Genomic DNA, 15,326 nt, shown 5'->3' on the forward strand with positions numbered 1-15,326 from the left:
GGCGGCGCCTGGAAAGCCGCCCCCTTCTGCCGGGTATTTAAATGCCGCTCACTGGGAGCCGAATCCAACAGTCCGGGAGCTGGTTTGTTCACTGAGTTCCTGACACAACCATTTCCCCCAAATGACCAGAAGGATGAGGTGGGCCATTTCTCTCAGTTTGTTGCTGACTTTCTTATCCCGTGAGTAGTTTTTATTGTCCAAGTCTCCCACTGTTACTGTCTCAGTGTTAGTCTCTCTCTGGAATGTTCCAGAGTCACCAATCATTTCTCCAGCATTAATCCTCGGGCTTTTTGATATATTTTTACAGGTGTCCAGTCGGATGTTGTGTTGACTCAGCCGGACGCAGAGACCGGGCGTCCCGGAGGCTCCCTCAGGCTGACCTGTAAAACCAGCGGGTTCACTTTGGGCAGCACCTGGATGAGCTGGGTCCGCCAGGTTCCCGGACAGGGGCTGGAGTGGCTGGTGAGATACTACGATTCATCCAACACCATCTACTACGCGCCAGGGATTCAGGGCCGATTTACTCCGTCCAAAGACACTTCAAACAACATCTTCGCTTTGGCCATGACGAACCTGAAGACCGAAGACACCGCCATCTATTACTGTGCAAGAGACCACAGCGAGAGGAACCAGGGCTGGACCCGCACAAGAACAGCTCGAGAGGGAATTCAGCAACTTGCACCTTAACCTGAAGGTTAGCACTTGATCCAAATCTAATATTAATGTCAGTGGTCAGAACCCGACCACGAGCCGCGTTTCACACAACTGAGACAGACAAATGTTCGCAGTGAAACCTAACAAACCTACCGATATCAATGTGACTGTGTTTATATGTAATGTCTCAGTTTCAGCAATCACTGACCTGAATAGGATACTTGTTTTATTATGTCTATAATTTGGAGCAGAGCTTTATACATTGTGTTTTGTAAACTGCTGCCTAAATTGTAAATTAGATCAGAAGTAAACGTCTATTTGAAGTGAATATTGAGCGGCAGGACTGAACAGAGAGTGGGTGCAGTTTTTGTGCGGGTGTCTGTCACTGTGACTACAGCAGTGGGTCACAGTGCTGTGCACAGCGACATCCTCATACAAAAACCTCAGTGAAAGAGTTTGTTCAAATTGGTGATCAGCGCCACAGCAGGATTGTCAATGTCAATGAACTTTAAATAAAACAAAGTTTGGAAGTAATATTAGTTTGCAAAAAGGTATAAAAATCTTCCACTTTATCTTTGTTGACCGACACGCGAATTCTGCACAGAGGGTTTAAAAGTGTTCTGATCCTCTTTATAAATGTAATTACCAGGACAAGCTGAAATAATTCACCCATTCGCTCTTGGAAGAGACAGTTAGTTTTCTGGGTGAACAGTGAAATTAAATCTCTGTATTTTACAGTTAACAGTCTGCCGCAGTATTTGACACGCTGTGTCTCATTGTGATACCTGGGGCACAGCAGTTACTGTTAATACAAAAAGCCCCTCAGCACTAATTAACTGAGGCTGGCTCGGTGCTCGTTTTTACAATCCAACTTTATTCACAGTGAAGTATTATTTATGTCCAGCACTAACAAAATGACAATAATTAATGTGGAAAATTGGTTGTCGTTATTTAGTCACAGTTGGTGTTTTCAATAACATTTCCATGTCTGTGAAATATAAAACATTCGGTCATTTATGAAGAGAGAACGGTATCCACAAATATTAATATAATTTCATGAAAATTAATCGTGTATTTTCTTTGCCATTGGTTTGTGAATATTTAAAATAATGGCGGATTTCTGTCTATTTTGTGCAGGTCCGGTTATTGTATGGAGCTGCCCAGGGAATGTGACACTGTGACTATCTCGACTACTGGGGACAAGGCACCATGGTGACGGTGACTGCAGGTAAGAACCATTCCATTATTTACCAACTGTTTTACTTGAGTATTTGTTTTATATTTTTCTGCATTTTCAAAATCCATTCGTTCACTGAAATGTGTTTTGGTGGATCATGTATTGAGATGTTGTTGCAATGTTTCATTTGATTCTGCTGAAAGGGGGATATAGAATCCCGCGGTTTCTTGACAGAAAGATGCTGCTGAGGGATTCAGTCCCTGTTTGTTGTGATTTGATGTTTATTTGCTGAGGATACTGTGTGGCTGGGTTACTTTAAATACAAGACGACTGTTTTTACGATGTTTAATCTCGGTTCTATCTAATGTCTGCAGTTTGTACCGTCTTCCGCACAAGTGTATGAGATCGATCCCAACATTGACAAAATGTGCTAAAGTTTCTGTATTATCTTATTGAACATGTTCTGCTTACTGAAAGTACTGATGATTTATTCAAGTTTTCTGTTTAGTTTACCTGTTCATTCATTTGATGACATGAGGGTTTGGTGCATTCTAAATTGAGATTTTCTTGCAATGTTACATTCGATTCTTTTGGAAGTGTTTGTAGAATTGAGCTGCTTCTCCATGATGTTTCATTCCTTCAGTGATGTGATTTGGTGTTTTCCTGCTGCGGAATGTTTTTGGGTGACTTTGTGTAGGAAAGTTTGTGAAACGGTTTGGCGTATCTGTATTGTTTCAACTCGGTGACACTGAGCGGTTGCACGGTTTGTGACTGAATGCAAAGGGTATACGTGTTTGAAACTGCTTGTCGCAGAGGACAGGGAGGCTGTTAGTGCATCTTGAAAAACAGTGAAAATTGCAGATTAAACTTTTACGTTTTCCGACAAATCCTTTCCGAGCACAAGTTGTTGCTGCAATCACAGTTTGCCGTTTGTGCAATGTTTAATCTCCGTGGCATCTGATGGTTGCAGCTTTTACCATCAACTGCAAACATTAAAAGCATTTAAATGTGTTTGAAAAATGACTCAGTATGAAAAAAATGGTTGAGTTTCAATATTTATTTGTTGTTAATATTCGAGCACCTCGCAATGCTATTGCTGTTATTCCACATTTCTGTTTAGTTTAATAATTTATACATTTGGTTACGAGCTGCTTTGCTGGATATTGATATTTTCTTGCAATATTAAGTTTGATCCAGTTCGGTGTAGAGTTGAGCTGCTTCTCCATAAACGGGTTTCAGTCCTTCATTGATGTGATTTAGTGTTTTGTTCTGCTGAGGAGATTGTGTATCTGGGTGACTTTAAATGATTCAGATCTGTCAAACGGTTCAGCGTTTCTGCATTGTTTAAACTCCGTGACACTGAGCGGTTGCACGTTTTCTGGTTGAATGCAAACAGTCTAGGCGTTTGAAAATGCTTGAAGGGCGATTGTCGGGAAAAAAAAACAGCCAGGCTTAAGAAAATAATCTAATAAAGATATATTGATGCATTTTGTAATTTTAACTGATGCTTCCAGATTAAACGAAATAGTGACTGAAACGCCCAATGCAGAACATAATAACATTTATATAATTCAAACAATTGCAATGCGGTGATACAACTATATATTAACCAAGGGTTATTTTAGATTAATATAATTCAGCATCAATCACTTTTCACAATCCTGCTGTGTTCTGCACGAGGTTGACATGGTCGGACAGATTTCTAGGCTGGAAATACTTTGTAGTTCCAGTTATTCTATTATTTCAGTGCCGCTGCAACCATATTGTACCTTCACTGTAATGTGTAGTTGGATAGCGAGGGAATTATCACTAATCTAATCTTAAACAGGTTTCTGAGATGTGGAAGTCGCTGCCAATCAATGAATTGTTCCCATGATATTATTTGTATTATAGGAAAGTTCAGATTGCATATGGCAAGAGATTGAAAAGTAAAAGCTTGAATGTCAAACCGATGTATTTATTTACAAAAGGTTAACAGTACCTTTGCATTTTATAATGACATCCTGTCTCTCATAGCTGTGCTCTACACACGATAGAATTATAGGAAGAACAGATGATAGGAAAGAAAGAATGATTATATCTTAGCTTTAGGCTTAAAAGTTATTAAATGCTAAATTCAACAACAAATTCTCCACTTGCTCATAATGGGTGAGTTTTGCAAATGATTTGAACAAACTCAGCTGTTCTCGTTATATTCATTACTTTCTGAGAATAGATGGAGGTTATGATTTATAAATGTGTTCAGAAAGGTGCAGATTTTACACATTTGTAGGTCGAATAGAGCAATTTGAGTTTAGAAAAATGTGAATTTAGTCAATTAAATGTGAAGATGATTCCATCGAGTAAGTTGGAGTTTACTGTTCAACATTGTTTGATTGTCAGGTTGTTTTAATTAAATCCCAATTATTTCACAAAGCTCTGGGTAAAAACAAATTGGGGATTATTGAATGCTATTTTTATTATATTCATTATTATAGTACAGATAATCGAATAAAGAATTAGCTGACAATTAACAATAACTTACAATACAATATCAGTGAGAATTAATTCAATATAAATGATCTCCTACAATTGAGTTGTATCCTGGCGTGCAATATCTCAAATGTCTTAGATAATTTTAATAATATCTGAAATTAATTTAGGAAACCATACATTTCATTATACTGCTGTGTGCAGCTAAATTCTTTTTCTGATTACATTCTTTTGCCCTGATTCTTTTTCTGATTACATTTAATTGTGTTTTTAGATCATATCAGTGGGTAATGTGAATATTTCCTGGTTTGTTTAATTATTGCCCTGTCACTGAGTCTCTGTTCTGTCAATAATCTACCCTGAATCTGTAATATTTAATCTGCTCATTTTCAGCAAAACTACTTTTTGCCCAATTATCGAGTTTTGAGATAGACAGAGAGAAATTGTTAAAAACCAAACGCAGTTTTGAAATTAATGTCAGTTTAATTTCAAATTAGTCACTAAATTATTGTTGTCGGAAGTTGGCCATTGATAAATTAAAATCAAACAGTTTCATGAAACTGACAGATTGAACAGATCTATCTGCTGGAACTCGATTGTTGCCATTTGTGTCTGTTCAGTTTCTGTGCGCGCGGTCACTGTGCTGGGACCAGGAATCTTCCTGACTGGTTGTAAATCTTCTACTTCATTTTCCAATATTTCAGGGAGTGCAATTTGATCAAGTCCTTCAATAAAACTTGTGTATGTGTGAAATGTGGAAATTGTACTTGATGTTTGACTAGGCGACTCAGAAAGGGGATTCCAAACCCAGATAATGACAGTCAGAAAGAATTCAGCAACGCCAGACAGGCTGTAGAAGGAGATTTGGTTGATTTTTAAGCAGTGATATATCGGTCTTGGGAATTTTCCATTCGGCACTGCAGAGAGCGATTTATTGGGTTACATTCCGTGCTATGGCAGTCCTTGATCTATTTAACGGCTCACTCACACACACTCACTCACACACCCTCACTCACACACCCTCACTCACACACCCTCACTCACACACCCTCACTCACACAGCCTCACTCACACACCCTCACTCACACAGCCTCACTCACACACCCTCACTCACACACCCTCACTCACACAGCCTCACTCACACACCCTCACTCACACACCCTCACTCACACAGCCTCACTCACACAGCCTCACTCACACAGCCTCACTCACACAGCCTCACTCACACACCCTCACTCACACACCCTCACTCACACAGCCTCACTCACACAGCCTCACTCACACACCCTCACTCACACACCCTCACTCACACAGCCTCACTCACAGCCTCACTCACACAGCCTCACTCACACACACTCAATCACACAGCCTCACTCCCACATCCTCACTCACACAGCCTCACTCACACAGCCTCACTCACACACCCTCACTCACACAGCCTCACTCACACAGCCTCACTCACACAGCCTCACTCACACATCCTCACTCACACAGCCTCACTCACACACCCTCACTCACACAGCCTCACTCACACAGCCTCACTCACACAGCCTCACTCACACAGCCTCACTCACACAGCCTCACTCACACAACCTCACTCACACAGCCTCAGCCACACAGCCTCACTCACACAGCCTCACTCACACAACCTCACTCACACAGCCTCACTCACACAGCCTCATTCACTACCCTCACTCACACACCCTCACCCACACACCCTCACCCACACACCCTCACTCACACACCCTCACTCACACACCCTCACTCACTCACTCCCCTCACTCTCACAACCTCACTCACTCAAACAGCCTCACTCGCTATAACACCCTCACTCACCATCACTCTCTCACACTCATTGACTCACACTTGCTAGCCCAACATGAATCACTCACTCTCATTCACCCACACTCACTCACACACCCTCACTCACGTACCCTCACTCACACACCCTCACTCACAGACACAGCCTCACACACACAGCCTCACTCACACACCCTCACTCACACAGCCTCACTCACACACCCTCACTCACACAGCCTCACTCACACACACTCACTCACTACCCTCATTCACACAGCCTCACTCACACACCCTCACTCACACAGCCTCACTCACACACCCTCACTCACACAGCCTCACTCACACAGTCTCACTCACAAAGCCTCACTCACATAGCCTCAGTCACACTCCCTCACTCACACACCCTCACTCACACAACCTCACTCACACAGCCTCACTCACACAGCCTCACTCACACATCCTCACTCACACAGCCTCACTCACACACCCTCACTCACACAGCCTCATTCACACAGCCTCACTCACACACCCTCACTCACACACCCTCCCTCACACACCCTCACTCACACAGCCTCACTCACACACCCTCACTCACACAGCCTCACTCACACACCCTCACTCACACAGCCTCACTCACACACCCTCACTCACACAGCCTCACTCACACAGCCTCACTCACACACCCTCACTCACCCACTCTCACTCACACAGCCTCATTCACACAGCCTCACTCACAAACCCACACTCACACAGCCTCACTCACACAGCCTCACTCACACAGCCTCACTCACACAGCCTCACTCACACAGCCTCACTCACACAGCCTCACTCACACAGCCTCACTCACACAGCCTCACTCACACACCCTCACTCACACACCCTCACTCACATACCCTCACTCACACAGCCTCACTCTCACACACTCACTCACAGAGCCTCACTCACACACACCCTCACTCACACACCCTCACTCACACAGCCTCACTCACACAGCCTCACTCACACAGCCTCACTCACACACCCTCACTCACACAGCCTCACTCACACAGCCTCACTCACACAGCCTCACTCACGCTACCCTCACTCACCCACTCTCACTCACACACCCTCACTCACACACCCTCGCTCACACACCCTCACTCACACACCCTCAGTCACACAGCCTCACTCACACAGCCTCACTCACACAGCCTCACTCCCACAGCCTCACTCACAAAGCGTCTCTCACCCACCATTTCCCATGCGCCTTCACCAACAATCTCGCCCATCCTCATTCACACACCCTCCCTCATGTTCCCTCACACACACTCACTCAGCCACCCTCACTTACACACACTCATGCACCCACCCTCTTTCACCCACTCTCACTCAACCTCACACCCTCACCCACTCTCATTCACTTACCTTCACTCACTCACCCTCACTTACTCACACTCAGTCTCCCTCACACTCACTCTCATTAACTCACTCACCCAACCTCATTCAATTACCCTCATTCTCTAACATTCACTCACTCATGCACCCACTCTCATTCACTCACTCACCCTCACTCACCCGCTAACTGTCACGTACACTCCTGGCTCACTCACCCTCACTCACTCACCCTCACTGAATCACCCTCACTCATTCAGCCTCACTCATTCACCCTCACTCATTCACCCTCACTCAATCACCCTCGCTCAATCACCCTCACTCAATCACCCTCACTCAATCACCCTCACTCAATCACCTTCACTCAATCACCCTCACGCATTCACCCTCACTCATTCACCCTCACTCATTCACCGTCACTAATGCACTCTCATTCATTCACACTCCCTCACCCTCCCTCACTCAGTCACCTTCACTCTCATGTTCACTGCACACCTTCACTCACAAACTCACCCTCCCAGCCTCACTCAGCCAGCCTCATTTATTCTCCACCTCTCACTCACTGCCCCTCACCCATCCAGACCCATCCACCCTCAGTGACATACCCTCACCCATTTACCCTCACTCCATCAACCATCCATTCTCTCCCACTCATCCACACTCCAGCCGTTACTCAGTTACTCACTCACCCGCACTCACTCTCCTACTCTCACTCAGTTACTCACTCACCCGCACTCACTCTCCTACCCTCACTCAGTTACTCACCCACCCACACTCACTCTCCTACCTTCATTCAGTTACTCACTCACCCACACTCACTCTCCTACCCTCACTCAGTTACTCACTCACCCACACTCACTCTCCTACCCTCACTCAGTTACTCACTCACCCACACTCACTCTCCTATCCTCACTCAGTTACCCACTCATCCACACTCACTCTCCTACCCTCACTCAGTTACTCACTCACCCGCACTCACTCTCCTACCCTCACTCAGTTACTCACTCACCCGCACTCACTCTCCTACCCTCACTCAGTTATTCACTCACCCGCACTCACTCTCCTATCTTCACTCAGTTACTCACGCACCTGCACTCACTCTCCTACCCTCACTCAGTTACCCACTCACCCACACTCACTCCCCTACCCTCACTCAGTTACCCACTCACCCACAGTCACTCCCCTACCCTCACTCAGTTACTCACTCACCCACACTCACTCTCCTACCCTCACTCAGTTACCCACTCACCCACACTCACTCTCCTACACTCACTCAGTTACTCACTCACCCACCTTCACTCTCCTACCCTCACTCAGTTACTCACTCAACCGCACTCACTCTCCTACCCTCACTCAGTTACCCACTCACCCGCACTCACTCTCCTACCCTCACTCAGTTACTCACTCACCCACACTCACTCTCCTACCCTCACTCAGTTACTCATTCGCCCACACTCACTCCCCTACCCTCACTCAGTTACTCACTCACCCACACTCACTCTCCTATCCTCACTCAGTTACTCACTCACCCGCACTCACTCTCCTATCTTCACTCAGTTACTCACTCACGCGCACTCACTCTCCCACCCTCACTCAGTTACTCACTCACTCTCCTACCCTCACTCAGTTACTCACTCACCCGCACTCACTCTCCTATCTTCACTCAGTTACTCACTCAACCGCACTCACTCTCCTGCCCTCACTCAGTTACTCACTCACCCACACTCACTCTCCTACCCTCACTCACTCACCCACACTCACTCTCCTACCCTCCTCACTTACTCACACATCCTCTCTCACTGATGCTCAGGAAATGGGCAAGGGAGCGTCTGCAACGGGGGAGGAATGGAGAACTGGAGCGAAACTGATGACGAGTGGCGCCCGAATGTGGCTGCATGACTCGGGATTGCCCGGAGCCGGAGGAAAGTGCAGAGAGCCGGGGGAAGGCGCAGAAAGCCGGGGGGAGGAGCAGAGAGCCGGGGGAAGGGGCAGAGAGCCGGGGGAAGGGGCAGAGAGCTGGGGAAGGTGCAGAGAGCCGGTGGAGTAGCAGAGAGCCGGAGGAAAATCCATGGAGTGGGTCATAAGCGATAAGAATCGGGGGAAAGCGAACCGTGCTGGTGAAAAGATCAGAAAGCCCGCACAAAGTGCCAGGAACCGGGAAAAGCATAAAGAACTGGGAAAAGTGCAGCACACATGGGCAAAACACAAAGAGCAGGATGACAATGCGGAGTCGAGAGAAAGTGCAGAGATGCGGAGGAAAGCGCAGAGAGCCGTGAAAAAGAGCAGAGAGCTAAAAGAAAGTGAAGGGACCAGGAGAAAGGTACAGAAATCCAGCGGGAACGGCAGAGAGATGGGGGAACGCACAGGGAGCGCGGGGCGGGGTGCGGGGGGATTGCAGACAACCCGGTGTCAGTGACAGGCGGAATGTGAAACTGCACAATCAACACAGGCAGGAGCTTACTGAATGGGGAGGAGACTCGACAGACCGAATGGCCGACTCCTGCTGTTAATGTGCATGATCCTAAAATTAGAGAATGTTGCAATTACTCAAATGTAGAGTTTTATTGTAATTATATAAATGTGCATTCAGTTAGCTGGATTGTGACGTACACAGCTCAGTTAGCTGGATTGTGACGTACACAGTTCAGTTAGCTGGATTGTGACGTACACAGCGCAGTCAACTGGATTGTGACGTACACTGCTCAGTCAGCTGGATTGTGACGTACACAACTCAGTCAGCTGGATTGTGACGTACACAACTCAGTCAGCTGGATTGTGACGTTCACAGCTCAGTCAGCAGGACTGTGACGTACACAGCTCATTTAGCTGGACTTTGACGTACACAGCTCAGTTAGCTGGATTGTGACGTACACAGCTCAGTTAGCTGGATTGTGACATACACAGCTCAGTTTGCTGGATTGTGACGTACACAGCTCAGTTTGCTGGATTGTAACGGACACAGCTCAGTCAGCTGGGCGGCTGGTTCGTGATGAAGATCAATCCCAGCAGCGCGGGTTCAATTGCTGCACCGGCTGAGGTTATTGATAAAGACCCCCATTCTCAATCTTTGCCCTGGCCTGAGGTGTGGTGACCCTCAGGTTAAATCACTACCAGTCAGCTCTCAAAAGGAGAGAGCAGACTCCGGGTCTATGGGACATTACATTTTGTTTTACATGATGGCTGACATAATGGGGAAAATCATCCGCTCTTCGCTTTCGCTTTCAATCCAATGCAAATTACATCATTCAGGTTACATCAACATGTTGTTTTTATGTGATAGAGACGGAGAAAGATGTGAGTTTCTAATGAGGGGCAAACGGGTGTTGGTTCTCAAATGATAGAACTAATAGAAGCTGAAATGTAGATGTAACATTTGTTAGGAAAATGTTGGAATAAACACATAGTTCTCGTCAAATTTTGAAATGTTTGGTTACTGAATAAATACAATCCCAGAGTCTAACCTGTTGAATGGGCCATTCTCTCCCAGCGACACCGTCTCCGCCCACTCTCTACAGCCTGGTCTCCTCCTGCCAGCAACACAACACCGACGGCTCCGTGACCTTCGGCTGTTTGGCGATGGACTACTCCCCAGAAATCACCAGCCTTACCTGGAAGAAAGATGGGCAGCTGATCGCCACTGGAGTTAAGAAATACCCGTCAGTGAGAAACAAGAAGGGAACCTACACCCTGAGCAGCCAGTTAACCATCACCGAGTCAGAGGGGGAATGCAGCAAAATCAGCTGTGAGGTTCGACACAGCGGCTCAGCCAAGAGCATTGGAATGACATGTAAGTGTTGTGGAATCTGTGAGAATCAGAAACCTATGATTATCTTGTATAGGGTCTTGGATATAACTAATTTTAATACTCTGCATATTTCTGATCCCTGGAAAATCAAGCTTTGTGTCTATTGACCACAAACATGTTTTAAAGCATATGAACTCATGTTTTTCATCAATTTCTTCTGCAAGAAATATCTAATTGTGTTTCTTGAAGGTCCCAGAATTTATGCTCCAAATGTTCTCCTCACCGTGAGTTCCAGTGAAGAAATCACAAGACAGAAATTTGCAACCATCGTCTGTTCAATTAACGATTTCCAGCCAAATTCAATCACGGTGAAGTGGCTGAAGAATGGACAACCCATGGGGTTAGGAATTGTCACCTCTCCCGCCTGTGAAGTGAACGGGAACTTCTCAGCGAGCAGTCGGCTGACACTCTCCGCTGGGGAATGGTTCAGCAGAGCGGTCTATACCTGCCAGGTCACTCATCAAGAGGTCACCCAAAGTTACAACATCACCGCGTCTGGTAAGAGACACAAACAGAGGAAAGAATAAATCATCCTGCATTCTGATGTTAATCCAAATCAGGAATTTACTGAAGTTAGTACAAAGCACAGAATAACTTCTAATTTACTGCCATGTAGTTTGTGTTTCATTCTGATGGAAAAGCTGCATTAGGATTGCTCACCATTCAGGATTTGATCAGTATAGAAATACATGTTTCGCTCTAATTTGAAGTCATTTAGTGAGTGAGGTGGCCTTGATATCAGCTTTATCCTGAGACCGCTGCTTATATTTGAGAGTCAGTGGGTGTCTGAAACACTTTACTGATAACAGCTCCGGGACGAAAGTGTTGGAAAGTTCAATCCAATCTATTTATAAATAAGCCCTCAGTACTTCGTTCCTGAGATCAGCACTTGTATTGGGAATGCTGCAATACTGATTCGTTAGAATGGCATCGGGGCTGACTGTATTTCATAATGAGAAGAGTTTACACTGACCAAACGTGTATAGAAGATTAATGGCGATCATTAGAAGTCTCGAAGTTGATTCATTCCCATTGAGTGAGTGAAGGCTGAATCCTGCTGTCCTGATTCTGAAGATGAAACTTGGGTTGATTTCCACTTTTTTCATTCACAGATCCTTCCGTTTGCACTGTTGCCTCAGTAACAATACTGCCACCACCAATAGAACAGGTCTTGCTGGAGGCGACTGTAACCTTAACCTGCGTCATTTCGAATGGTCCTTATGGAGTCAACGTGTCCTGGAGTGAAGCGAAGAAGCCGCTGAAATCAGAGATTGCCGACCAGCCTGGGGCAGATACTGAGAGCGTGGTCAGCAAATTAAACATCTCCACACAAGCCTGGCTGAGCGGGGCTGTGTTTGACTGTGTGGCGAGCCATCAGGACCTGCCAACTCCTTTAAGAATTTCAATCCACAAAAAAATAGGTGAGCGGTGAGACTGAAGCAATAAGTGAGTCATTGTGTCTATTTCTGGTGTCAGTGCAGCGGTCAGTATTTAGCATTCAGTGTATTTATGGTCCATTCTGATTGGTAATTCCACTAACTAAATACTCTGGGCCCTCAGAGTTTAAGGGGGAAATTGATATATAGATGAATGAACAATGAATGAAAAGCAGTGATGTTGGGTGTAGCTGGAGCGAAACCATAGACCACAAGATTTAGGAGCAGATGGAGGCCATTGGGCCCATCAACAGCGGCCCAGCCTTCAGTGAGGTCATGACTGATCTGCTGTGATAATCTTCAACTCCTCTTTCCCACCTTATCCCCATATCTCTTGACGCTTTTACTAATTGAAAATGTTTCTCTCTCAACCTTGAACATACTGAACAACCCAGAATCTCCAGCCCCCTGGGTTAAATAATTCCACAGCTTCACTACCCTCTGAGAGAGGAAATTCCTTCTCATCTCGGTCTGAAATGGGCGAACTCACTTTGCGACCATGCACGCTGCTCCTAGACGCTCCTACAAGGGAAAACAATCTGTCAGCGTCTATCCTAAGAAGCTCCCGGAGAATATTTCATGTCTCGATTAGGCCGCCTTCATTCTTCTAAACTCCAATATGTACAACCCAAAATACTTAACCTCTCCCCATAAGAAAATCCCTCCATACTCGGGATCAACCTCGTGATCCTTCTCTGGACTGCCCTCAAAACCAATCTGTCTTCCTCAGATAAGGGCAACAAAACTATTCAAAGTGTATCCGGTGTAGACTAACTAATGTCTTGTATAGTTTTAGCCAGACTTCCCCATGTTTATATTCTATTCCCTTTGAAATAAATGTCAACATTCAATTTGTCTCCATATTACCTGCAGAATTTGCTTTTTTGTGGTTTCTGCGCGAGGACCCCCAATTCCCCCGTTACTTCAGCTTTCTACAGTCTTTCTCCATCTAAATAATATTCCGTTATGTTCTTCCTCCTCCCGAAGTGGCTAACCTCACATTTTCCAACATTGTGTCCCATCTGCCAAGTTTTAACTCAGTGACTGAAGCCGTCTCTGTCCCTCTGTGGATTTTCTGTAACCTCACCACTTGCCTTCCTATTTTTGTCATCTGCAGCTGTGTGAATAGTGCATTCATTTATTAAACACAGTTTTGAAATTCATGTATATTACATCTACTGATTCCCCTCTCTCTCGCCTTCTCCTTATCACCTCAAACAATTGCAATCAATTTGTCAGGCATGATTTACCCTTCACGAAGCCGTGCAGACCCTGCTTGATTATACTCTGTATGTCTAAATGCTCAGCTACTGAGGTCCCTGGCCTATAGTTACCTGTTTTTGTCTCCCTCCCTTTTGAATAAGGGTGTTACATTGGCAGTTTTCCAATCCTCTTGAGGTAGGGGGAGTTTGATGTGGAGTTTATACACCAGCACAGAACAGTTGGGCCGAATGGCCTGTTTCCCTGCTGTACATTTTCTGAAACTTTCGAATCCAATATCCGTAAATTCTCAGGGAAAAGGATTGTGTCCACCTCTGCTCCGAGCTGGGAAACCGGACAGATCCCAAAGTGGAAAATGGAAACCTTTAAAATCCAACACAAAACACATTTCTCTCACATCTAACCCGCGGTTCCATTGTCTCCGGAATTCCCCATTTTATTAACATTTATTGTACATTTTCTGCAGATCCCAATCCGCGGGAACCGTCCGTCTCTGTCCTCCTGCCCTCGGCTGAAGACGTCTCCGCTCAGAGATTCGTCTCCCTCAGCTGCTTAGTGAGAGGTTTCTCCCCCCGAGAGATCTTCGTCAAGTGGACCGTCAATGACAAGCCGGTGAATCCCGGCAACTACAAGAACACCGAGGTGACGGCGGAGAACGGCAATAGCTCCTTCTTCATGTACAGCCTGTTATCCATTGCAGCGGAGGAGTGGGCCAGCGGCGCTTCTTACTCCTGTGTGGTGGGACATGAAGCCATCCCCTTGAAGATCATCAACAGAACGGTTGATAAATCCAGCGGTAAACCCAGTTTTGTGAACATTTCCCTCGCTCTGATGGACACCGTTAATTCATGTCAATGAGAATCTGTTGGTTATATTTCGAATTAAAATAAAAATAATAAAGTTTTTTCCCTCCAATTGTGATTTAAATACACAGCCGCTTAATTAATGGTGCTTCCACTTTGCTGATATTAGATCTGTTCAATGAGACCCGGATTTCTACAGGTCTCGGCCCCAAGTCTGATACAACCAGAGCTCCCAGCTCAGATACACCCTGGGTTAGAGACAGAGTAAAGCTCATTCATTCCAGGATTCAGCAAAATATCTTCATTGACTTTCCTCCAGATGAGGAGAAATCGGACAATTTCATCACATCAACAAACCCATCACATTTAGATCTCGGTGTTCCTGTTTCTCTCATTGTCCATCCCTTTAAAATTAATGTCAGCTTTAAGTTGCTGCATGAGACCCACTGGGAACTGATTTGAGGGTCACACAGAAACATGGACCAACAATCTCCAGTCAAAGAGAGGGGAAAGTGAAATTGTTAATCCACTGTACCCCCACCTCCCCAACAGAGAGAGCGGGAGGGGTATTAGTTATTCCACTGTCT

At 45.5% G+C, this 15,326-nt stretch overlaps 1 long non-coding RNA gene and 1 gene segment (V, D, J or C); one reads left to right on the top strand and one right to left on the bottom strand.

Moving 5' to 3' along the window:
• Positions 1 to 2,873: 2,873 nt before the first annotated feature.
• On the bottom strand, positions 2,874 to 9,996 carry LOC119960373. Its single transcript, XR_005459398.1, has 2 exons — positions 9,936 to 9,996; positions 2,874 to 3,245 (listed from the first exon to the last, which is right to left on the bottom strand). It is a non-coding gene; the product is annotated as an uncharacterized LOC119960373 (long non-coding RNA).
• A 482-nt stretch (positions 9,997 to 10,478) lies between these two features.
• LOC119960372 lies at positions 10,479 to 14,810 on the top strand. The segment is given in 5 exon segments: positions 10,479 to 10,768; positions 10,962 to 11,261; positions 11,469 to 11,777; positions 12,392 to 12,700; positions 14,403 to 14,810. Coding segments are annotated over 5 exon segments (1,455 nt in total).
• The last annotated feature ends 516 nt before the right edge of the window (positions 14,811 to 15,326 follow it).

This window comes from Scyliorhinus canicula, unplaced genomic scaffold (assembly GCF_902713615.1).
Source record: "Scyliorhinus canicula unplaced genomic scaffold, sScyCan1.1, whole genome shotgun sequence".
NCBI lineage: Eukaryota > Metazoa > Chordata > Chondrichthyes > Carcharhiniformes > Scyliorhinidae > Scyliorhinus > Scyliorhinus canicula.